Source organism: Tupaia chinensis, unplaced genomic scaffold, assembly GCF_000334495.1.
Source record: "Tupaia chinensis unplaced genomic scaffold, TupChi_1.0 Scaffold143796_1, whole genome shotgun sequence".
Lineage (NCBI taxonomy): Eukaryota > Metazoa > Chordata > Mammalia > Scandentia > Tupaiidae > Tupaia > Tupaia belangeri.
The window spans coordinates 1950525-1977233 of record NW_006203646.1 but is presented as its reverse complement, the minus strand read 5'-3'; the positions used below and the strand labels follow the sequence as shown (position 1 = coordinate 1977233).

At 41.1% G+C, this 26709-nt stretch overlaps 1 protein-coding gene across 5 annotated transcripts in view; it reads right to left on the bottom strand.

Moving 5' to 3' along the window:
- Positions 1-1709: 1709 nt before the first annotated feature.
- The window catches only part of PWWP2A (PWWP domain containing 2A), a 44150-nt gene continuing 19150 nt past the window's right edge, over positions 1710-26709 (bottom strand). For 2 of the 5 annotated variants that reach the window (XM_027766937.1, XM_027766938.1), the window contains exon 2: positions 24314-26351. In XM_027766937.1, the coding sequence (XP_027622738.1) occupies positions 24668-26284 (1617 nt within the window). In that variant the 5' untranslated portion in view covers positions 26285-26351 and the 3' untranslated portion in view covers positions 24314-24667. Of the gene's footprint in view, positions 2706-5027; positions 5224-24313; positions 26352-26709 lie in introns of those variants that run through there. The other 3 variants (XM_027766939.1, XM_027766940.1, XM_027766941.1) reach the window with 3 other exon arrangements.

Genomic DNA, 26709 nt, shown 5'->3' with positions numbered 1-26709 from the left:
CACCGGGGCCGGTACTCGAACTGCGGTCGACTACATGGGAGTCCAGCAACATAGCCATTATGCCAACTGCTGGTCCCAATAAAATAATTCTTTTTAAAAATGTAGGAAAATAAAATAATCATCTTGGGACCTGTAGATGGTTACATCCCTGGACTCCCAAGGAGTCAACCAGTTTGAGTCCTGGACCCAGTGGCTTAAACCTCATGCTGGGCATGTGTGTGTGCGTACCCAAGATCCTGAGAAGAGAATGGAGGAGAAGGGATTGTGGTGTGGCCATCCCCTGGGGGGTGATTTCTCAATTTCTCTTTGTCTCTCTAGTGAGTACACACACCCTATAGCAAAAATATTTCTAAAAAAATTTAAAATTAAAAATAATATTATTTAAAAACTTGTTCCTAAGAAGTAAACAGTTTTTAAATAACTAAACTTTAAAAAAATCAAAGACTTTATTGAATAAATGTTACACAACATTCTTTAACATTTAACTCTGAGTATACTTAAGATGAGAAACAATTTTTGCCATTCAAGTCTACAAAATGAAATAGGCTTGTGGAGATTTGAAATATAGACAAAAGGTAGCACGAAGCAAAGCTTAAATATTAAGCAACTAAAGCAATGAGAGTGAAATAGCAACATGGTAGGTCTAGATTTTAAATACCACCAAGTTTCATTTTTTTTTAAATGAAAATCTGGTTTGTAGCAAAACACTTTTAAGAATTTGTTGTGAGGAAAAGAACATTTAGATACACAAAACCTGGTCACCCCAATTCACTTTCCTGTATATTATTTCTTCTTGGTCATTTTGTCGCTCTACACAAAGAATTCTAAAGCTTGATTTAACATCTTGATTACACAACCCATGTGTAATTCCACCAGGGCTTGGGAGTTACCCGGTTCTTGAAGGAGCGTGGACGGGACTGCTGGTATTCTGTATCTGAAAGAACAAGACCAGCCCGCGCCAAAGCCTACAGCCAGCTAGAGGAGGGCACCCTTGTGGTCTGTGTCAACTTGGAACTCCCTGCTGCTACAGTACCTGAGCTTACTTTGTCCGATCTGATAAAATATATGACTTCATGATATGACACTTTTCAAAAAGACAATTTTAGAATGCAGTCAAAACATTAATTACTTGCAATATTAGTAGGATCTGCATTAAGTTCACAAAACACAAGACTGCCTGCCTTTTCTTCTTGAAACAAATTATGGTCAGGTATTTTAAATGTCCTAAAACTCACTCAGAACCTCTGGTTAATCCTGAGCATGAGGTCTGTAGGTAATTGAGAACCTACTCAGATTATAGGAAGTCTTAACACTTGAGCCAAATGCTCAGTTGTTATGCTGCTTCAAATGAATTTTGTTGGCATTTTTATTTTTTGGCATTTTTTTCCTTTTTTTTTTTTTTTTTTTGTAGTAAGTAATCAGTATGGATTATCTCTCTGGTTTAAAAAATAAGTCAGTATTGCCACTAAAAAACTTCAGTTTTATTATTAAAAGTACGCACCATCAAATATAAAATGCCTTAAAAATGTAGTACTAAGAGGTCCATCTGATTTTCTCATGTTTTCTCCTTTTACTTAAAAAGAAAAATTAAGATGTTTTATAATGTGTATTTACCAAAGGCAAGAAAAAGACTATGGTCTCTGTTAATAAGAATTCACGCTCCATGCATGGAGAGTTTGATTCTCTTTAAGGATCTGTTCCTGCTGCTTGTCCCCCAGGTTCCGTCCTACCTGACACCTGTGAGGATTCCTTGCACTTTGATAGCAGGGGCTCCCCATGGAGAGCAGTCCCTATCAAAATTCCGATGTTGTCACCTTTTCTCACCTAGATAAAAGCAGTAAGGACAGAGACGATAACAGAAGCCATTCCAGCTCAGTAGAATTAGGAACTAGATCTTGGAGTGTACATCTTCACTCCCAGAGCAATACTAGCCTATTCACTTTGAGTCAAAATTTGAAAGATAAGAAACATAGTTATGAAAATGTGCACAAAATGTTAAATACTAGTGGCAAATAAATACATCTTATTAAGTTCTAACAAGCAAACATATATCTGATAATAACACAGCCCTGTTTTACTAAAGAAAGAAAAGATCCAAATCCTGTGTATGGGATAGGCCGGGGCACCTTTCCATCCTCTCAGTGGTCTGTCTTTTCTGCTGTTTCTACTGACACCAGAAAACATGGGCCTTGACATATGGGACTATTGCCTTTTTCATAGGAGAGCTGTTTTAGAAATACCTTTGTTCATATCTGAACCAATTAACATAAGCCTTGGAGAAAGCACAAAGTTTAAGTATGAAAAATAATTGAATATCTCTGCACCATCCTATGCCTTTCAGGCCTGTCCAAGCTGTACGGATAAGAACTTCACATTCGAAGAAGTTACTGTCAGTGATTCTTCATACGGAGAATTCAAGTGAGTTCTTGTATGTGTACTTCACATCATTTTTCTCCTCATCTCATGCATCATTTATTGCAATAGTTTGTTTTTTTTAATAAAATATCCCCTAATTATCTTTGCTTCGGTTTAACACTACACGATTTGCAAGTGCCCCTTATAGACTTGGTTTTAATCACTGCTTAACATTGACTTCTTAGTGCAGCTTTCAAAATCTCCCATTTCATTCCGTCCTGATGCTCTGGTGCTGTCTGTGTCACTGTGGTACAGGTCCGTGAAACCTGCCGCCTGCTAATGTCTTTGTGCTGAAACATAGCAAAGACAAGGAGAAAAACACAGTTAAACATGAGTAATCATATGAGAAAAATGAAGTCCTCGTTGTTTAAATTAAGCCCTACATACATTGTGAGACCACACACCTGGTTTTTTTCTTCTAAGTCAGTTTAACTTGACCAGTGTTTTCTGGAGGAAACAATTTCCTGCCGCTCTATACCAGAGCATTCATGTTATCCCCTAAGTACACCTGGCCCAGTTCCAACACAAGTAAATCCGCTGTCAACTTCACAGTCCGTCTGTTGCCTGAGTGTTCGGAAACATACTCGCCTGTGAATATCTGTCTACTGATAGGACAGTTCTTTCTGCTGCCGTCTCACAGGTAGCAACGCTCGGCTTTCAGTTGGCTCAGCGGTGCAGACTGCTCTGAAGAACTGGCAGCCTTCTGCTAGCACAGCTAAGAAGCAAACGTAGACACAGGACCAGGCTGTGTTCAAATCAGCTGCAGATCACACTTATGCAAAGAGCAAAAGGGGGATGGGGGTGGTGCCTCCCCAGAGGTAGACACGGTGCATCTGAAGGGCATCCAGAGCACCGTTTTAATACAGGAAGACTTACCCTGCTGGTAGTGTCTGTCCCCTGTGACACCAGCAAACCTGGTTCCCAGCAGAGGCCTGCTTCACCATATCCCCAACAAAAAACAGACTCCAGGCATACCGTGTCTAAAATGACTGCCAAGTAGCATGACCAAAAGGCCCAACACCGACCTCCCTCTACTACTACAAACTAGTAAGAAACCCACTGGAGTCTTAACTACTAACACAAATTTGAATTCCACCAGATCACCATCTGTGGAAAGAAAGGCGATTGTTTTGGTCAAACAGATTTTTAAACCAAAGATAATGATATTTCAGTGGAATGAAAACATATAAAATAAACACAGAATACATAAAAGGAAAGGAGAAAAGCCACCCATCCTTCCCAATATTTAACTTGCAAACATTTCAAAGGAGGTATCTTTCCCAAGGTTTGACAGCTCTTGATTTTGTGTTAACCTCCTAATATTGTCACACTTCATTTGCATACCAGATTAAGGTCTATAAAATAAACTCCACAGGGCATTCTATCAGGTTTCTTCTCAAGTAATGGAAAAGGAATTTTAGTCATAAATATTGTACACATCAAGATGAAAGGTGAATATATCCCTTGCTTCTGAAGAAACGAAATGATTAAAACTTTTAAAATTCAACAATGAGCTAAGAACATGTGTTTGCTTTCTACCTCTAAGATGTTCTACTAATATAAGACTTAGGTTCACACAGAACTTTGGGGGCAAATGTTCCTGTTTTATAAACTGAAAGAGAAAAGAAAGCAGCCAATCCCGTGTACAATTCCATTTCCTTCTGTTTATGACTCTCTCAGTATTTGAGAGAAACCTTACTGGGGCCCTCTCCACTTCTGCTGAATACGAGAGCAGAAAAGCCAGGGATTCAAGCAGAGCTTACTATCCCTATGAGGAGCACAAGAAACAAAATAAAATAAAAACACTGTTTCTTCAAGGGATCAGCTAAAGGTAACTACCACCCCTATACAGATAGAATCCAATATCCAGGCCACAACCTGTGATCCAGAATGCACCACTCTGACCCAGTTTGAAAATTACATCTCACCTGCCACTGTGCAACTCCACCAGCTGCACAGATGCGAGGGTTACAAAGCCTTCATTCAAGTGAAGTTCAAAAGTAGCACAACGCACCAAATCCCTAAACCTTTCCTTCCAGGAAGGATCCTCACGTTAGCCTTTCAGGCATTATCCAGCAAGGAGTCATTAATAGATGTACTTAAATAATGACGACATTCCGGCATTATCTTTTACCACCCTCTAGTTTTAACTTGCTTTATGTAAATGACAGTGGTTTCGAAATTAATTCACTGATACATATATATCCATCCATCCAAAAATATACACACAAATATATATATATATATACATATATATATATAGATGTGTATATATATATATGTATGTATTTATCTTATATGGACAGTAAGACCTAATGATTCTAAGTTAGAGTAATGAATATAAAAGGGGCAGATTGAGAGAGTGAAAAGGGAGAGACTCAGCGTTTGACTCTCCACAAAGGAACAACTGCTACCTAAAACCCAACTCTCGCCACCCTAAAAGAAGCTGCTCTCAATTCACAGAAACTTGCAGGAGGCACCTCTTGTTCAGAACGGCAGGTAATATCAACTGAAAGTTACATTCACCTATTACAACTGTCATATGAGGAACACCCAGCTACCAAGGCTATTAAAACTAAGAAAAAGAACTCGTGAATTCTTGTAAGTCTAACCTAATCTACTTCAGGAATGATCAAGTGATGACATGATGCCCTCTTGACTTTGTGGCAGGGCTTAAAACAGACAGACCTGCCCGTTTCACTGTTAACTTCAATGCTCCCAGTCTGAATCCACAGTGGTCTGTCAGACACTGTAAGGGAGCAGCAGGACTCGTCACTGTCTGATGTAATAGCTGCCATTTGTTGAGACCTATGGTAGAAAAAACCAAGTTAACAAAAATAGAGCAGTCGTTCGAATCTTTTAAATCCATTTTACAAAAAAATAATAATTTAAAAATAAGACCAAAATTTAATTGAATTTTCCTAATTTTTTCTGGATAGCGTGCTGGCTTCACAAAACGTGAAGCTTTGGTCCTAAAGAGACTTGCGAGCTGTGAAGACACACTAGCCTTGACCAGGAGAGGGCACTCTCGAGCCCAAGTCAAATCAGCCAGCGTCCCAAGATGCTGCCCTTCAAGCAAACGGACAACAAAAGTGGAAGCCTGGAAGCACTAACAGGCTAAGGTTCCTGACAAAAAGGTTTTACTGGTCTAACGGCATATTCTTTGAAGTAGTCATGATCTTCCTGGTGTTTAAAGACAGGCTGCAGGCCTCAGCCCTACCCATATTACATCCCTAATGAGCACAACCCCGCTTTGCAGAATAGCTAAAATCTGCCTGAAAGCTCTTCCTCCTGTAATCTGTGACACCCATACATTCATGACCTAAACTTACTGTGTGAAGGACTGCTTGGATGAAATAACTAGGATAAATAAAAACTGCTTTTTTGCTTAGACTCTCAGAACAGAGACTTCAAATACTAAGCATAACTCAAATGAAGAATTGCTATTAAGGCTATGTTGTTGGACTCCCATGTAGTCAACCACGGTTCGAATCCCAGACCCAGTGGCTTAAACTCATGCTGGGTGCATGTGCGGGCATGCCCAAGATTCCAAGAGGAGAATGGAGAAGGGATTGTGGCATGGCCATCCCCCCTGGGTGATTTCTCACTTTCTATCTGTCTCTCTGTCTTCCTGGTGAGCGCATGCGCCCTACAGCAAAAACCTCTCAAAAAAAAAAAAAAAAAAGAATTGCTATTAATATATTAATCCTTTTTTTTTTTTCTTAAATAGAGAGTTTTCTTATAGGACATGTATGCTTGCAGGAAAGACAGAGACAGAAAGTGAGAAATCCACCCCGCGGGGGGATGGCCACACTGCAGTCCCTTCTCATCCATTCTCCTCTTGGGATTTTGGGCATGCATGCACACACATCTGGCGTTAAGTTTTTGTCTTTTTTTTTTTTTTTTTTTAGTATTTTTAATTTATTTATTTATAATTTGACCAGAGAGGGACAGAAGGAGAAAGTGAGAAAGCAAGCCTCCAGGACCAGGACTTAAACCACAATCAGTCATGTGAGAGTCCAGCATCCTTAACCACCATGCCACCTGCAAACCCACTGCCCCCCCACATAAATTTTAAGCCACCAGGTTCTGGACTCGAACCTCAGTCAACTATGTGGGAGTCCCACAACATAACCATTACACCCTCTGCTGGTCTCAAGCCTTTTTTAAAAACATATTTACGTGGGATCAGGAAATGGCATAGTGGTAACATTAGTGGACTTTCACATGGCCAACTGCAGTTCAAGTCCCAGACCAGGTGGCTTGAAACTCACACCAGGAGCATGTACATGTGTGCCCAAGATCCCAGGAGGAGAAGGGATTATGGCATGGTCATCCCCCTGTGGGGCAATTTCTCACTCCCCCCCTCCTCTGGCAAGCACATGCGCTCTAAATAAAACCTCTAAAAAATTAAATTAAAAAAAAAAACATATTTACTTGTTTGCTTAATTCCCTAGTTTTACGTATTTGTGAGAAATAATTCATCCTCCCTTTTGCTCCACTGCCCCACTGAAAGGATGGGTCATCAACAGCTCTGCTGGAGCCACCTGTGAAAATCTGGCCAGGGTTCTCACTCTTGTGCGTGTGTTCCAACAGGCACATCCTGATCTGGAAATACGGCATCAACATCAATGTTTCCATTAGTATGCAAAGGACAGAAGTTTCATCAAGTTGGACTAAGCGCTCTTCTTTGAATGGATTGTCCAAGATATCCACTAAGTGAAAGAAATCATGCTATTTGTATATAAAATAAAATAAATATTTTAAAACTTCCCATTGAAAAACAAGAAATAATTCATCTATCACATCGGTGCAGCCAACTCTGGGATTACTTAAGATTTATTCAGTCCTAGGGACCAGAAGTTAGCGTAATGGCTATGTCACTGGACTCCCACATAGTCACTGCGGTTCCAGTCCCAGCCCTGGTGGCTTAAATTCACACCAGGAACGGGTGAAGATCCCAAGAGGAGAATGGAGGAGAAGGGATTGCAGCGTAGCCAACCCCTGGGGGGGGGTGATTTCTCGCTTTCTGGCTCTCTATCTCTCTGTTGTTCTGGCGAACGCATGTGCCCTATAGCAAAAACCTCTCCGAAAAAAATTAAAAAGTAATGATTTTAAGGACTGAATTAAAAATTTTTTTCTTGGAGGTTTTTTGCTATAGGGTGCATATGCTCACCAGAGAGACAGAAAGTGAGAAATCACCCCCCAGGAGATGACCACGCCACACCACAATCCCTTCTCCATACTCCTCTCAGGATTTTGGGCACGCACATGTGAGTTTAAGCCACCAGGTCCGGGACTCAAATCGCAGTCAACTACATGGGAGTCCAGTGATGTAGCCACTATGCTATCTGCTGGTCCCAAATCATTACATTTTAAAATATCAAGTCAGGGGGACAGCAGGTGGCCAGCAGGTGGCATGGCTGACCACAGTTTGAATCCTAGAACTAGCATTTGAAAAATCACACTGGATACATGTGCATGCATGCCCAAAATCCCGAGAGGAAAATGGAGAAGGGATTGCTGCAGTGTGGTCATCTCCCCTATGGGATGATTTATCACTTTCCCTCTGTCTCTCTTGGTCTCTCTCCAGTGAGTACATGTGTCCTATAGCAAAAAACCTAAAAAAAAAAAAAAAGGTCAGAAGCATATAATAAAAACCTTATAAAGGGCTCTTCGATGTTGCAAATGAGAAACTTTGTGTACACTTGATCTATATATTTAACTTCTGAATTTTAATTCAAAGAAAAACTTTTTTGGGGGGGAGGGGTTGCTATAGGGCACGTGCGCTCGCCAGCCAGACAGAGGGAGACAGAGAGACAGAACAGAGGAGAATGGAGAAGAGACTGCAGTATGGCCATCCCACCCAGGATGCTTTCCTATTTTCCCTTTCTTTCTCTCTGACAAGTGCACATATCCTATAGTAAAATTAAAATAAAGAGAAAAACACTCTAGGCATGTGTGCATGCATACCCAAAAGTCCTGAAAAGTGTGAGAAATGCAGAAGAGATGGTGGCATGATTGTTCCCCATGAGGGGTGCTTTCTATCTCCCTCCTCTGCCTTGTCTCTCTCTAGAGAGCTCACATACCCTCTGGCAAATTACAAATAAAGAATGTATCTTCTGGGCCAGCCCTGTGGCTTACTGCTTAAGGGAGTCAGATCCAACATGACCAAACCAAGCTGCCTAGACAGCTAGAAAAACGATAGACAAGTGTGCATTCATGCCCTAAATCCCGACACAATGGAAAAATCAAGAAGAGGCTGCATTGGAGGCCATGCCCAATTGAGTGGTACTTTTGCCCTCTCTGTCTCTGTCTAGTGAGTGCACTTGCCCTCTAGCAATTAAAAATGTTTTTACCTGGGCCAGCCGGTGGCAAAGAGGTCACAGCAGCTGGATCAGTTCGAGTCCCAGACGCAGAGGTTTGAGAAACACACTGGGGGGACCAGCAGATGGCGAAATGGTTATGGCACTGGACCTCCATGTAGTTGACTATGGTTCGAGTCCTGGACCTGGTGGATTAAAACGCATGCTGGGTGCACGTGCATGCATGCCCCAAATCCCGAGAGAACAGAAGGTATTGCAGCGTGGCCATCCCCCAGGGGGTAATTTCTCATTTTCTGTCTCCGTTTCTATCTCTCCAATGGAGAACAAATGCACCTGATAGCAAAAATCTCTCAAAAAAAAAACAAGAAAAGAGAAACACACTGGGTATGCAAGTACCTGCCCCACATCCCAAGAGAATGAAGAAGGAATTGCAATGTGGCCATCCTGATTGGGAGGTGATTTCTCACTTTCCCCTTTTTCTCTCCACCAAGCACATACGCCTTGTAACAAAAACTTTTTAAAAATTAATTTTAAAAATTTTAAAACAACTTCTGAATCTCTCCTTCCATAACTAAAATTTCTCCTCCATAACTAAAATTTGTTAGGTTTCAACAATCATTTTTAAGATTCTCTTTTTCCTCTCTAGACAAGGAATCAAAAAGATGCAAAAAAGAATGATCTCGTCTCTCCCTATGCATTTCCTTACCTGCAACTTGCTAAAATGTCATGTAAAATCTTAACACGTCATGTACCAGACCAAAGTGCCTGGCTGTGAGCTTTCTGTGCTGAGATATATATACATACACACACATATATATGTGTGTGTGTGTGTGTATGTATATATATATATGTATGTATATATATACACACACATATGTATTTTTTAAGAGAGATTTTTGGTATAGGGTGCATGCACTCTCTGGAGAGACAGAGACAGAGACAGAAAGCAAGACATCATCCCCCAGGGGGAATGTCCATGCTGTAATTCCTTCTCCTCTACTCTCTTGGGATTTTGGGCATGCATGCACACACGCCCGGCATGAGTTTAAGCTACCAAGTCCGGGACTCAAACCATGGTCGACTGCATGGGAGTCCAGTCATATAACCATTACACCATGCTAACACCCTCTGTACTGATATTTTAAGAAAAGTTCTCTTCAATGGAAGAGAACAAATTGTGGTATGGCCATCCCCAGAGGGCGGGGGTGGGGGGGTGATTTCTCACTTCCTGTCTGTCTCTCCTGCGAGCTCACATATCCTATTGCAAAAATCTCTCTTAAAACAAAAAATGAAAAAGAAAAGTTCTCCTTAATGTTTTTAAGATCTCCAGGTTTTCATTTAGCAATTCATCCCTCCTGCAGGACTGAGGGACTCCTCACTGTGATGCAAGAAAGGGAGGGATACCCCATGAAGAGGCAGTGGTTTTTCGGGAAATTATTTATTTTATCCTTTAAGAAAAAGCTCAAATGTGACAATAGAAACTATTGCTGGGAGGTAACAGAGATCTATAGAGACAGATCAGAACAGGTAGTAAAGATTCAGTATCCCCTTCAGAGTACATAAAAGAAGAAAGGAGGGGTGTCCATGTCCTAGAGCAAAGCTCAAAATTTAAAATTCCATCAATCATATTCATGCACCTATCGGACACTTAATATAGGTTTTCTTAATACAATATAGTTTGATACAACATCAACAAACAAGAAAAGCATAAGTAGAGCGTTTCACAAAAGAAATTCTTTTTTGCTAGCCATAATGCTATTGTTCTACCACTCTTTTGCTAGTGTTTTAGACAAACTGCACGTACTTATGTTCAGCATACCAGGAATCACACCAAGATATGCCACTCATAGGCAGATTCCTTGCTAAAGACAAAACTGTGGGGAAAACATAGTTTTGTAATCAGCATCTCAAAGATGAGCTATGGGTAAAAATGGCTGTCCTCTGGAAAATATGGCCACAACTCACAGAGATCAAGACCTTGGAATATGGGGTATATCCCTCCAGGAAGGAGAAGCAATTTCATAGTCTATCATACCAGAAAGAGTAAAAAAATAAATAAAAGAAGAAAGAAGTATTCAAATTACTACCCACTTTGTCACCAACTGGCAAAAAATAAAAATAAAGCACAAGTGTCCCAGAGGCACACAGCACCTGTGCCAATCAGCAGATTCACTTAGAAGCTGCCAAGTACAGCTTTGCAGGAGTAACACGTTTGCAAAGTTCTCCTAAGAGGAACCCCATGACAACGAGTCCTAGCAGTTCAATACTTGCCACATCCCTGGAAAGGATTTGGGTTATGCGAGCATCGGAGATGCCAACTGGTTGTTCATACATGTCTGCATCAGAATTCCTCCTCCCCATTTATAAGTAGACGATCATTTCTCCTCTTGCCAGACTGTGTGATTGCCATAAGGGAAACAGAAGTAGGAAAGGGAGTACAGATCCCTGGGCTTTGTGTGTTACATAAATGAATGGGGCAAGTTGAACTGATGTTAATGAAGGCCTTCCTATGCTATAAACCCCCATGACTGCCAACCACTCACTCGCCAGAAAAGCCTATTAGAACTATTCAGGGGAGCCAGCAGGTGTCATGGTGGTTAAGGCACTGGCTCCCACATGGCCGACTCCACAGTTCAAGTCCAAGACTCAGTGGCTTAAAAAATGTCAGGCTTGTGTGCGTGTGTTCCCAAAATCCCAAGAGGAGAATAGAGAAGGGATTGTGGTGTGGCCATCTCCCCTGGGGGGCGGGGGGTGGTGATTTCTTATTTTCCCTCTCTCTGACTCTGTCTCTCTCTCTCTGGCAAATGCATACCACCTATGGCAAAAATCTAAAATCCTGGAAAATAAATTCTCAAAATTACCTTTCAAGAAGGTACTATTATTCTCTCCATCTCACAGATGATGACAATGAGGTAACCTGCCTAAGATCACACATGGCTTGTAAGCAGCAGATCCCAGTCCAGCTACGAGTCTAGAAGTTCTGGCACAAGAGCTATTACTTTTCATCCACATACCTAAAAAATTAAAGAGATTTGGGCCAATAGATGTCATGATGGTTAAGCACTGATTCCCACGTGGTTGACAGTAGTTCAAGTCCTGGACTCTGGAGCTTGAAAAATCACAACAAATAGGTAAATAAATGACTAAATGTTAAAAAAAAAAAAAAAAGGAGAAAAAAAAATTAAAAAAAAAAAAGGAAAAAGTTTGAAAAAAAAAAAAATGAAAGATTTCTTTTCTCAATAAAATCCTGCCCTGAAGCACTACAGGTGCAAAAGCATTAATGCGCAAACTCACCTGCATCACAGTAAGTTCTACCCTCATCAGCATCTATTTCTTTTACATTTCAGGGGATGACATGCCCACATTTCTACAAATACATTACAATTAGGCAGTGAAATCCCATTACATTTGACCTGACGAAAAAACTATACAGCTTCTAGACTTTTTCAATAGCTTTAATTAAGGCTATTTAATCTTTCTTTCGAAGAGAAAGAAGAGGCAGGCACTCTTCACACCATGATCCACCCCGACTCAGCCAGAGCCAGCTGGACAATACACATGCCTGGCATGAACAGGAGACCTCAGGGACTAACTATGGCCCCTTAATCAAGTGAGCCTTTTGTTTTTCAGTTTTCTGGGGTTTTTTTTTTTTTTTTTTTTTTTGGGGGGTTTTTTTTTGTTTTTGGGGGATTCGAACTCGCCAGAAAGAGAGACAGAAAGCGAAAAATCACCCCCCAGGGGGGATGGCCACACCACAATCCCTTCTCCTCCATTCTCCTCTCAGGATCTTGGGCACGCACGCACACGCGCCCGGCGTGAGTTTAAGCCACGGAGTCCGGGATTCCCACGGCAGTTGACTACATGGGGGAGTCCAGCAACATAGCCATTATACTAACTGCTGGTCCCTATATTTCAGTTTTTGCTACAGGATGTGTGTACTCGCTAGAGATAAAGACAGAGAGGGAAAGTGAGAAACACTCCCAGCCTCCAAGAGGAATAGCAACACTACAATCCCTTCTCCATTGTCCTCTTGCGATTTAGGGCATGCACACACACATGTACAGAATGGTTTTCAAACCACCAGGTCTGGCACTTGAACCATGTAGTCTGCCATGTAGGATCCAACCACCTTAACCACCATGCCACCAGCTGGCCCTTCAGAGGAGCCTTACACCAGGCAGTACTAAGCAATGGGCAATTACCAAATTATCTTAAATGGGGTTGGGAATAAAGGGCTGGCACTGTGGCCTACTAGTAGTAGTTGGAGGAGCCACATCCCACATGCCAACCAATGCATTTTATTTATTTGTTTGTTTTTGGAGAGGTTTTTGCTATAGGGCTTGTGTGCTCACCAGAGACAGAAAGCGAGAAGTCGCCCCCCAGGGAGGATGGCCACACTGCAATCCCTTCTCCTCCACTCTCCACTCTGGATCTTGGGCACACATACAAACGTGCCCGGCGTAAGTTTAAGCCACCAGGTCCAGGACTCGAAACGTGGTCAACTACATGGGAGTTCAGCGACATAGCCATCGCACTAACTGCTGGTCCCCGATGCAGTTTAAATGCTAGACCCAGCAGCTTGAAAGACACAGTGGGCAGGTGTATGTGCACGCTCCAAATCCTGAAGAAATGGAGAAATGGAGGTGAAGGGGTGCAGCATGACCACACCCCACTGAGGTTTGCTCTCTGACTTAAAGTCATTCACTATGTTTCTCTTGCAAGTCCACATCCCTTCTAGCAAGTTTTTAAAAAATCATCAAGGCCTGCTCATGGCCTGTGGGTTAAGGCAGCCAGGTCCCACATGACCATCTGTACAGTTCAAGACTTGGCAGCTTGGGAAACATGGCAGGCACATGTGCATTACTGCATGCCCCAAATCCTGAAATGAAGGAAAGACGGAGTATGGACTGGGGCAGGACCATTCCCCATGGGGGGTGCCTTTCCCTCTCCCTCCTCTCTCTGTTCTCTCTGATGAGCATACATACTCTCTAGCAAAAATAAAAAATATTTTTTTATAAAAGAAGCAAAGAAGCCCTTGATAAAACCTGATGTATATTATAAGTATGAGTTTTTCATTTATGCAATAAGGAAAAATGTGAACTAACAGCCTAACACTTCAGCTATGAAGTACTTGGTTTCCCTTCAAAATACTGAAAGATTAAAAAAAAAATTGTAAGATAGGTTTTAATCATGTCTTCTGTTAAATAGTCAAACTTTTAAGGCAAAATAAGGAGTTAACTATCACGTTCTTATGATACAAAGATTCCATGTTTAAATGATAACTTTGATTTCAACATTCTTTCTTTCCTTCATGAGGGGGAAGAAGAGAGAAGGGTCGTTAGTTTGTTTTCAGGCTTTTGCCATAAGACATGTGCACTAGCTGGAGAGAAACAGACAGTGAGAGAGAAAGTGAGAAATCACCCCATAGGGGAAATGGCCAGGCCACAAACCTTTCTTGTCAATTCTCCTTCTGGGAGTTTGGGCACGCACAAGCCCCAGCATCATTTTCAAGCCGCCAAGTCTGGCACTCAAACCACGGTCACCATGTGTGGTCCAGCATCTTAACCACACCACCTGCTGGCCCTGGAAAAGGAGATTTCTGACAAGGTCTCACTGTCATGATCCTCATGTCATAGCCTCCCAGTTAAGACACAGGCATACACAATCACACTGGCCTTTCGGTGCCTGGGAACCAAACCCATGCCTCTAGTGCAACTTTCAGCTCCAAGGCTGTGGCACTACCTAGGTGTTGTTGACTATGCCTCAACTTTTTAATGAGGCTTAAAAAACTATCCGAAATTTGAAGAAAAAAAAATTAAATTTGTATCTTAAGACTGGCATGTTTTGTTTTTTGTTTTTTTGAGAGATTTTCACTGTAGGGCGCGTGTGCTCGCCAGACAGACAGAGACATAGAGACAGAAAGGGAGAAATCACCCCCCAGGGAGGATGGTCACGCCGCAATCCCTTCTCCTCCATTCTCCTCTCGGGATCTTGGGCACGCACGCACACGCGCCCAGCGTGAGTTTTAAGCCACCGGGTCCGGGACACGAACCATGGTCGACTACGTGGGAGTCCAGCGACATAGCCATTACGCTAACTGCTGGTTCCCAAGACTGGCATGTTCTTTTACTGTTTTTTGTTTGTTTGTTTGTTTTAAATTTGTTACAGGGTGTGTGCACTCATCAGAGAGCAAGAAAAAGAAACTGAGAAAGCATACCCCAGGGGAAGACCACACCCGAATCCCTTCTCTACTCTCCTCTCAAAATGCTGGGCACACCTGCACATTAGCCCAGCAGTTTTGGAAGCTGCTGAGTCCAGAACTTGAACCATGCAGTTGGCCATGTGGGATCCAGTTGTCTTTACCACACCATCAGGGGCCCAAAAATGACCTGTTTTTAAGATCAAAGATGTATGAAATTATTTTACAAACAAAAGTCATGTTCAACAAAAGGTCCATTAACTTAAACAACATACACCACAGCCATTTACGGTATTCAGTTGAAAAAGGAGAAATTTGACTCAGAAACTCAGTATTTTCAAAAATCATGATTCACTTGGCGTCTACAGTAGCACATTTTAATTAACACTTCTTCCCAGTCAACCTTCGATTTTTGCAAGAACACAAAAATCTAGTTAGCCATGGTGGCAGAGATAACACCAAACACTCACGATGCTGAAGTTATATAGGAAAGTCCTGGCTTCGCATCCAGAAGGCTCCCTGTACATGGGCATACGAGCTGGCTAAGGCTGAGGGAAAGATCATGGCACATGAAACGAAGACTGTGAATTTAAAAAATAATTAAGTGAATTAAAAAAAAAAAAAAGGGGGGGCCAGCCTCTAAGGCACAGTTGGTAGGATGCTGAACTGCAAGCCTGGAAGCCACACAGCTAACCAGGGGCTTAGATCCCCCGCCTGGTCGACCTGAAACATGCCCAGCGTATGCACTTGTCCAGAATTCTAACAACCTGGAGGGCTAAGGAAAGGGGCTCACAGAATGATCAGACTCTTGATGGTGCTTTTCTCTCTCATGCATGCACTCTCATAAATAAATTTTAAAACAAACACAAAAATAATGCAGGAATCTGAAGAAAAAATTGAACTTTGGTAATTAGTTAAGAGATAAGTTGGGACTAGCAGGTGGTATGATGGTTAGGGAGCTAGACACCCCCACATGGTCAATCATGGTTTGAGACCCGGACCTGGTAGCTTGTTTTCTCAGTTTCTCTCTCTCTCTCTCTCTCTGGTCAAAATAAAATAAATAAATCTTTTAGATTTTTTTGGAGAGGTTTTTGCTATAGGGCACATGCGCTCGCATGACAGAGAGAGACAGAGAGACAGAAAGCGAGATATTACTCCCCAGGGAAGATGGCCACGCCACAATCCCTTCTCCTCCATTCTCCTCTCAGGATCTTGGGCACGCACACACATGCAACCGGCGTGAATTTAAGCTGCCAGGTCTGGGACTCAAACTGCAGTCAACTACATGGGACTCCAGCAACATAGCCATTCCGCTAACTGCTGGTCCCAATAAATCTATTTTTAAAAAAAGAGATATAAGTTGTAGTGGGACCAGCAGGTGACACAGTGGGTTAAGGCACTGGACTCCTACATAGTGGACCATGATTCGAGTTCCAGACCCTTCAGCTTGAAACTCACACCAGGTGTGTGTGCATGCATGTCCAAAATCCCAGGATGAGAATAGAGAAGGGATTGGGGAGGATGGTCACGCCGCAATCCCTTCTCCTCCATTCTCCTCTCGGGATCTTGGGCACGCACGCACACGCGCCCAGCGTGAGTTTTAAGCCACCGGGTCCGGGACACGAACCATGGTCGACTACGTGGGAGTCCAGCGACATAGCCATTACGCTAACTGCTGGTTCCCAAGACTGGCATGTTCTTTTACTGTTTTTTGTTTGTTTGTTTGTTTTAAATTTGTTACAGGGTGTGTGCACTCATCAGAGAGCAAGAAAAAGAAACTGAGAAAGCATACCCCAGGGGAAGACCACACCCGAATCCCTTCTCTACTCTCCTCTCAAAATGCTGGGCACACCTGCACATTAGCCCAGCAGTTTTGGAAGCTGCTGAGTCCAGAACTTGAACCATGCAGTTGGCCATGTGGGATCCAGTTGTCTTTACCACACCATCAGGGGCCCAAAAATGACCTGTTTTTAAGATCAAAGATGTATGAAATTATTTTACAAACAAAAGTCATGTTCAACAAAAGGTCCATTAACTTAAACAACATACACCACAGCCATTTACGGTATTCAGTTGAAAAAGGAGAAATTTGACTCAGAAACTCAGTATTTTCAAAAATCATGATTCACTTGGCGTCTACAGTAGCACATTTTAATTAACACTTCTTCCCAGTCAACCTTCGATTTTTGCAAGAACACAAAAATCTAGTTAGCCATGGTGGCAGAGATAACACCAAACACTCACGATGCTGAAGTTATATAGGAAAGTCCTGGCTTCGCATCCAGAAGGCTCCCTGTACATGGGCATACGAGCTGGCTAAGGCTGAGGGAAAGATCATGGCACATGAAACGAAGACTGTGAATTTAAAAAATAATTAAGTGAATTAAAAAAAAAAAAAAAGGGGGGGCCAGCCTCTAAGGCACAGTTGGTAGGATGCTGAACTGCAAGCCTGGAAGCCACACAGCTAACCAGGGGCTTAGATCCCCCGCCTGGTCGACCTGAAACATGCCCAGCGTATGCACTTGTCCAGAATTCTAACAACCTGGAGGGCTAAGGAAAGGGGCTCACAGAATGATCAGACTCTTGATGGTGCTTTTCTCTCTCATGCATGCACTCTCATAAATAAATTTTAAAACAAACACAAAAATAATGCAGGAATCTGAAGAAAAAATTGAACTTTGGTAATTAGTTAAGAGATAAGTTGGGACTAGCAGGTGGTATGATGGTTAGGGAGCTAGACACCCCCACATGGTCAATCATGGTTTGAGACCCGGACCTGGTAGCTTGTTTTCTCAGTTTCTCTCTCTCTCTCTCTCTCTGGTCAAAATAAAATAAATAAATCTTTTTTTTTTTTTTTGGAGAGGTTTTTGCTATAGGGCACATGCGCTCGCATGACAGAGAGAGACAGAGAGACAGAAAGCGAGATATTACTCCCCAGGGAAGATGGCCACGCCACAATCCCTTCTCCTCCATTCTCCTCTCAGGATCTTGGGCACGCACACACATGCAACCGGCGTGAATTTAAGCTGCCAGGTCTGGGACTCAAACTGCAGTCAACTACATGGGACTCCAGCAACATAGCCATTCCGCTAACTGCTGGTCCCAATAAATCTATTTTTAAAAAAAGAGATATAAGTTGTAGTGGGACCAGCAGGTGACACAGTGGGTTAAGGCACTGGACTCCTACATAGTGGACCATGATTCGAGTTCCAGACCCTTCAGCTTGAAACTCACACCAGGTGTGTGTGCATGCATGTCCAAAATCCCAGGATGAGAATAGAGAAGGGATTGTGGTGTGGCCATCCCCCAAAGAGGTTATTTAGAAAAAAATAAGAGATAATTTTTAGGTATTAAAATTTTCCATTTTTTAATGGATTTAAAAGCATGACAGAAAATTAACACAGCATTTCCTACCAAAGCATGGTTGAGATGATCTAGAAATTTAAGAATATCCATATATGTCAAAATCTATTTACTTTCCATTAACTACTAACATGAAGTATTTCAAAGAAATAGTACATTATGAAAATGTGGGGAAAAGTATGGTGAGTGTGATGGAAATAACTTGAGTTTTAGACTGGGGGAAGCTACAACATGACCCTCTCATGAGAATTCCTGTCTCTTGCGCATAGAAAAAATAAGCTAATATTTTCAAAAAGTACTTAAAGACCAGCAGATGACATAATGGTTATGTTGCTGGACTCCCACATGGCCAACCACAGTTCAAGTCCCAGACTCAGAGGCTCAAACACTCTGGGCACATGCACGTGTGCCCAAAATCCTGAGAGGGAAAATGGAGAAGGGATTGCAGTATGGCCAACCCCCAACCCCCAGGTGTGATTTCTCGCTTTTAGTCTCCATCTCTCCAGCAAGCACATGCACCTTATAGCAAAAAAATTTCTTTAAAAAAATAAATAAATAAAAGTACTTAACAGGTAAAGGCAGTCACACTAATTCACCTGAGAATTTGACCAAGCTGTTATAGTTCTTAAAAAGAGTCACCATACCCAGGCCTGGTGGCATAGGTAGTGGGGAACCACAGAGAAGGTCTGGACTCAGATCCCAGGCTGGACTGACCACACAGGCCACCCCATGTACTACTGTGATCCTGGCTGGCTGGGGGAAGGACTTAGTGTGCTGAGACCCAGTAAAGGAGAGCTGTGTTTGTCCATCTTTCACACACACATGAAACAGGCAAACTTAGAGTTACTAGGCCAGCAGGTGGTGTGGTGGTTGAAGTGCTGGACCCCCACATGGCTAATCATAGTTCAAGTCCTGGACCTGGTAGCTCGCTTTCTCACTGTACTCTCTCTTTCTCTCTCTCTGTGTCTGCTCAAATTAAAATAAGTGAGTAAGTAAAAATAAATGGAAAACAAACAAACAAATGCACCATTAGCATTGTGGACAACAGAATTTCCTCATTCGAGACAGGAAGCGAGACAGGAATCCTGAAAGCCAGGTGCTGCCAGGAGCATTAAGGAAAACACTCCTAACTCACTTCCAAACACCTAGTACTGTACCATCCCAAATGTAAAAGATGTTTATCAAAACACAGATTACAGATGGATGGTGATGACTGCACAGTATTGTGAATGGACTGGATACCACAGTCCTACACAAGGAAGAGTGACCAAGTGATAACCTTCTTGATTATTTTACCACAATTTAAATACCACCAAAAAAATGACAGATTTCTAAACAAGGATAAAGTTATTCCACCTAATGCCACATGGAAAGTAAAGGGGGAAATATCCTGTTTGGATCTATAAATGTTAAAGTCTCTAAGAGTCGAAATTAAACAAAAATTGAGTTTGGTCTCCTCTACCAGTGACAAATATCCATGGTAAAGAGATCTTCTAGGAAAGGCAAAAATACATAGGTATTACTGGCTTTGAATCTCCTATTCCTTTATTCAAAATAGCATGAGAGCATATGAAATGCTAATATTTTCATTGTAAAGTTTTAAACACTTTGTTGAATAAAGGAACACAGTGAAGCGGAATGCAGATTATGAAGAGCCCATTAACTAAGTCAGACCCAGATGTAAGTAATGCAGTTCAGCGTTTTATTTTCTTCTAGCAATTGACATACACCAGTCTATTATTCTACTTTGGAATTCCTCTGCTTCAGCTACTTCTATTAAAGACTATGTTAATAGCTATATTAGTATTATCTCAAAGTGAAAACTAAACTTGCCCCAATTTAGAAACTGGGTCTCCAGGGCCAGTAGGTGATGTGGTGGTTAAGGTTGTTAAAGACTCCCACATGGCCAACCATAGTTTAAGTCCCAGATCCAGTGGCTTGAAATTCACTCTGAGCGACTGTGCATACATGCCCAAAATCCCAAGAGGGAAATGGAGAAGGCATTGCGGTGTGGCAATCTTCTCTGAGGGGTGATTTCTCACTTTCCCTTTCATTGTCTCTCTGTCTCTCTGGTGCATGCATACACATTATGGCTAAAATTTGAAAGAGAGGAGAGAAAAATAGAGAGAGGAAGACAGACAGACAGACAGGAAAAAGGGAAAGGAGAAGAGAAAGGGGAAGGGAAGAAGGGAAGGAAAAGGAAAGGAAAGAAAAAAAGAAAAGCATTTGGGTCTTCAGGTCAGCCAGTGGCGTGGTGGCCAACTGCTCAGTCCAAGTTCAAGACTCTGCAGCTTGAAAACATACCAGGGCCAGAAGGTGGCACAGTGGCTGTGGCACTGGACTCCCACATAGCTAACAGTAATTTGAGTCCTGGATTCCACAGCTTGAACACCAAGCACATGTGCAAGCATGCCCAAAACCCCGAGAATGGAGGAATTACAGCATGGCCATCCCTTGGGGAGGGGGTGATTTCTCTCTCTCTCGCATGTCTCTAATGAGTGTATGTGCCCTATAGCAAAAAAATCTCTCTCTCTCTCTCAGAAGAAGAAAAAAAAAAAAAAAAAAAGAGAAGAGCATGCCAGTATGCACACATGCCCCGAAACTCAAGAGAATGGAAACGGGATTATGGCATGTCCATCGCCCCTCTGGGGGGGTTGCTTCCACATGTTCCTTCTCTCTCTCCAGCAAGTGCACGAACATTATAGCTAAAGCAGAAAAGCACGTATGAGCTGGACCAGCAGGTGGCATCGTGGTTTAGGCACTGGACTCCCACAAGGCCAACCACAGTTCAAGAACCCAGACCTGACAGTTACCTTTCTCACTTTCCTTCCTTCTCTTTCTGGGAAGTGTAGATGTCCTGTAGCAAATTTTTAAAATAAAAATAAAAAAAACACTACCAACCTTTTCAGACATTTGTTCATCTCTTTTCTACTTTGAATAGTAAGAAAAGTGAACTAATACAGCACAAACCATCAGAAATTCACAACTTGAAGGGCCAGCAGGTGGCGTGGTGGATAAGAGTGCTGGATTCCCACATGGCCAACCACGGTTGGGTCCCAAATCTGGCAGCTTGCTTTCTCACTTTCTCTCACTCTCTCTCCCTCTCCCTTTCTGCTCAGATTAAAATAAATAAATAAAGTTAAATAATTGAAAAAAAATTTCACAACTTGAAAGGGTAAATCTAGCTGTAGATCCAAATTACATTTATTTCAATTCCCAATCCAGTTTTTATAGAGAAAAACTGGTCATATTGCAACCTTAAGTGTGTTATCTTTCAACAGAACAAATTTTTAGAAAGGTACAACCTACTTAAATTGGGGTGTAACTGATTTTGTGATTGAAAAACGGAACTACTAATGATGACATTAGTTGGTTTTAGAATCATCTCCATGTTCCTTGCCTATTCTGTCTTCTTTATGTAAATGCCTACTTAGTTATACTCACTATTCTCCCATCAAGAACAAACATCACATCATGTAAATGCATGCAGTGCATCCTAGTTTCCCTATCTCACTGGTATCTTCAGGTCTTTGGTTCCACACCTGTAATGAAAAGTTCCAAACACCAGTGAGCTTCCAGGTCTACAAATCTTCAAAAATTAAAAGGGAAAAATGTTTTGATGCTTTAAATTTCTAAAAATAAAGACATTCTTAGCTTCCACACGTAAGTATTTCACTTGGCTTGTCCCTTGGTAAGTCCTTTGTCTAGCTACTTCTCTTAGATCCCTGAAGACTGGATCTAACCCAAGTTTTCTTTCTGTATGTGGAAAAAATACCCAATTGAGTTTCTCTCCACAAAAAGTTAAATCCTTCCTTTTCTAATTTCAAACAGAAGTATTTAAGTGGCTAGTTGCCCAATTCAACTCCATCTCCATCTGTAGTGATACTGGACAAATTTATGTAGTTGCCTATAAAATTCCCAATTAGATTAGTGTTTAGAATATAGTTTAAGAATAAATAGATCCTTTAAAACTCATTTCCCAATTGTAACTTCAGATAACATATGCCAGACTGCCAGTTTAAAATCAAATGTTCATTTGGCATAATTAGATGATACCAATTTGTCCTCCTACTTCAACCCATTCCTCAAAGGGATGGACTACAAAACGGAATGTTCTATTCATACTAAGCAATCAGGATTTTTGGTTTCTTTCTTCTTTCTCCCATGGTTTATGAAACAAAACAAACTTGGTTTATGCCTTAAGAGTACATTTGCTAAAGCACGTATTAGCAATAACCACTTCAAAATCACTGTGTCAACAGGGAATTGTGACAATGCCTTGGAATTACATATTTTAGGCGACTATCTCAAGCCTTTCAGAATTTTAGATCTGAAACTTTCAAAAATATCTGAACAAGTACATTAATCTGAAACAAATTCTCAGTAAATCTTTGGATTTATATCTTCTTATAACCCCTCAATCACACTATGAACTTCTTTCAACCTGTTGTAATCAAAGATTTTTAAGTCATTTCTGTTTGCAGGAAAGAATATGTTCTATTCAAGTGAAACTTGGTTTTAATTTTTATTGTGTGTTTATTATAATCAAAAAGCATTGACTGAATTCTCCAGGAAAATTGTATTTTGTTTATACATAAATTTGTTATTAATCAAAGAAGTCCATAATCTTGATAAAACTGAAAAGGACTACTGATTTTCAAACTCCATTAATCTTTCCATTAATTCCACAGTGACTAAGATATTTCAAATTGTTTTATTTAGAAACCCACAAAAAGCTGCTCTCTTAAAAGTTTCAAGCTTCCAAAAGTGCCAGTCTTAACATGGATCAGATTTAAAACTTGGGCACAAGAAATATGAAAGCAACTTTAAAAATCTTGGAATAAACTTGTATCCATGGGCAATCAAGTCTATTTTTCACTGACAATACAAAGCTAAAAGTAGAAAATAAGAAATCAAGTCTTAAGAGACAGATGGACCATGTAGAAAAATATTAAGCTCAGTTATTAGCCCCAAAAGCAGTGATACCTGAGGCAGAAGACCAAACAGAAGAGATCATTGTAATTACCCAAATGTAAAAATAAAAACAAAGCATGTGATAAAATATTAAGGCTAAAAATAAAAAAAAATTAAAACCCACATTTATGAGAAATTGGCAGGAGGGGGATATCAAATCTAGGAACATATCAGACCTCTATGCTACAAAACTTCATTTTGAGTATGTCAATTCATTTCTATGATTTGAATTTTAAGCCTATTCTCACATATTTCCTGATAGGACAAACGGCAGAATAAGTTTGATTTTTCACCTCCTCTAAACACTATTACAAAGAATAATTTTCTACCATCTTGAAATTTTTCAAAGCTTTTTGAGAAACACACACAAATAATTTGGATTTAGTTGATTTTATTTACAGCTTTTTTGTTTTTTTGTACATTTCAAAGCATCACACAATTACATTTTCTCATTTTCTGACCTGCAAACAGATACCTTAAATGGTAATTTTTTTTAATTATCAAATTAGATACATCCAAAATGCAACAATTACACATATAACAATTAAATCACAAAGTGTAATTTACTAGGACGTATCCTAAGAATTTAGGAACAGCCAGTCAGGAGAAATCTGACCAATTTTAGCAATCAACTATTATACATATCGAAACCAATCCTATCTAAACTCCCAAACCAGAAGCTTGAAAGTGTTTCTTAAATTGCATTGGATAAGAGAGTAATGACTCAAACCTATCCATCTTGACAGTTTTAATCCCAAATACTGAGTTATTTCCCCCGTTTGCAACTTAATAGCAAGTCTCTCAGTTTATCAAACAACTAAATATCAAACTTTTACACCATTAAGCCCAGAGAAAGCTAAGTGTTCATTAATTTAAAAACAAAGTCATTAAATATCCACAATATTCCCCCACATCAACAGCCCTTACTACAATCCCAAATATCCAACCTGTGTCACATAGTGACAGGTTATATGACAGGCTATGTTATACTTGTATTTTTGTGTGTATTTGTGTGTGTGCACACACGTGCGTGCATGCACACACCTGTGTATACACACGTACAGTATTAGGTACAAATGGCAATTAAGAGTCCCTGCCAAAAATTCAATTTCAGTTGAGGCTATGGCTCCTATGCCTTGGGATGGTCTTAGACTTTGAAACCAAAAAATAATGCTAAACTCTCTCACTTCCTTAAAACAAAGCTTGATTCCATGGTTCAGGTTAAGCTTCTCAATGTAAAAATGGCTATAAGGAATGTATAAAAAAGCCAGCCAACTGAGTTCAACTTCTCTCTCCAATGTGGCCAAGCTATTCTGTGGACGTTACGCCTAACTGGACTAGAAAACCTGTAGTACCTTCCCATGGTTCTCGCCTGCCTTACTGTCCATGTTCACGTTTCAAATTGTGTCAACAGAGCCCGCACTTCAGGGGTCAGCTGTCTGGCAGCCTTGGCTGCCTCTGTGATAGCTTTGCGATACAGGCCCTTTCTCTTCTTATTAAAGCGGGACTGGAAGTTTTCTAGAAAGGGGGAGAGTTGTGAAAGAGCAAGGAAAGATGTTGTTGGAGACCCGAACCATGAAATACGGGCTTCCTGTCGGACTAAAAGGCCATCATCTTTCCGGCTCACGGTTATAGTAAGAATACGGGCCGGCCACCAAGGGAAGCCATATATCTTGGCCCAAACAATGTCCCCTATACATATGGTCCTGCCATCTGGCGTGATACATTTAGACACATTTTTGGAAAAGACTTTCATTTTCAAGGAATTACTGAGCTTTTTCTCTTCCTTTGAAGAGGAGGAAGTAGAGGAGGTGGAAGGTGCATGCATACTGCCTGGAGGAAAATCAAAGCTTTCAGAAGAACTACACTCAGAGTTGGAAGATTTCAAATCATCTGTGCTATCAATGCTACACACTGAAGCACTGGAAGAGTCAGATTTCTTTTGATTTAGGGTCATGTAAACAGAGATACTGCTTTTGCTGCCCTTTTTGCCCAATGTCTGTGCTTCATCCTGCTCACCGGTCATACGCACTTCGTTTGTGTCGTGAACCTTACTGCTGGCCTCTTCAGGGCCTTTTGAGGGACTCTGATTTTCTGAAGGGGCCTCACCTGCTGAGCGGGTAGAGGTGCAGCGAGACTGGGGCTTGGGTGCCATCTTGCCACTCCGCATTTTCTCAAGTCCTGTCTTCAGAGAAGAGTCATTTTCTTCATTCCTGTACCTCTGGGGTTTTAAACGAACCCGGGGCGGAAGGGAACCTGAGCTAGGAGTCTGGTATCGACGTGTGAAATGGACTTTTGAATGTGCATTTTTGGAAGTAGAGGTTTCACTTTGCTTCTTTTGTGCCTTTTCTTTGGCGATTTTCAACACTTCCCGAGCTTTTGCGTGATCCATGTTCTTACTCTGGAGTACTTTTTTAGTACTCAGCTGAGCTTTTGACGTATTTGCCTGAGCAGAAACTTTTACTACTCGGCCCCTGCTGTGAGCAATACTGGCAACCTTCACCACAGCGTTTCTTTTCTGGCTCTCATTTTGGTTTTTCCCATCTACTTTATGGTCAGTTTTCAGTTTTTTGTTCACAGTAGTTACACTTTCATTTCTCCGTTTCTTATCTTCATATTTAGCAGAGTCACTTGCACTAGTACTACCTTTTCTAATTTCCTTTTTTTCAGCAACAACACTGTTTTTACATTTATCACACAGGACTTGCCTGGGGCGTAGCTTGATAGCATTCATTATTGAAGTGGGTTCTTCCCTGTACATTTTTCTTTTGGGTCGCTTAATTTTCCGAGGAGGTGGCTGAGGTATTGATTGGTTATAGGTGTCCCTGATAAACAAAGGGGGAGGGTAAGGTGCTCCTTCATGGAAGAGAGGTGGAGGTTTGGAAATCCACAGGCTTTCAGCCAAGCTCAGCTCGGGAGGCGGGATAGAAGGGTCATCGGAAACAGCACCATTCACGTCACGCTTTACTTCTGTCCCCTCGTGGAATGTATTACTCTGGAGCTGCATGGCTTCCGGTTTATCCTTATATTCCCTTTTGGGAAATACTGTCACAGGGATCCCATGGGGCCCAAACCTTTGAAAGAAAGAAAAGAGAAAAAAGTGTCATTGAGTTAACATCTATAATTCAATTTCTTAAATGTAAAAACACCTATTTATGTATATCCCCTTTCCTGAAAGCCACTTAATATTAAAAAAAAAAAAATCTGACCACTTCCCTCCCCAAAATCCCAAAGACTTCCTTTCTTTAAGTTCTGTATTTCTGGTGAAAACAAATACTCATTCCAACTGGCTGCCCTAAGCAATACCAGAATAGCTGATTTTATTTAAAATAGATTTTTCCTGCTTTGAATCAGAAAGGATGTTCCATCAGATAGCTTTAATATTAAATGTCATGTAATATTTCATTCAATGAATTATATGCAACATTTTTA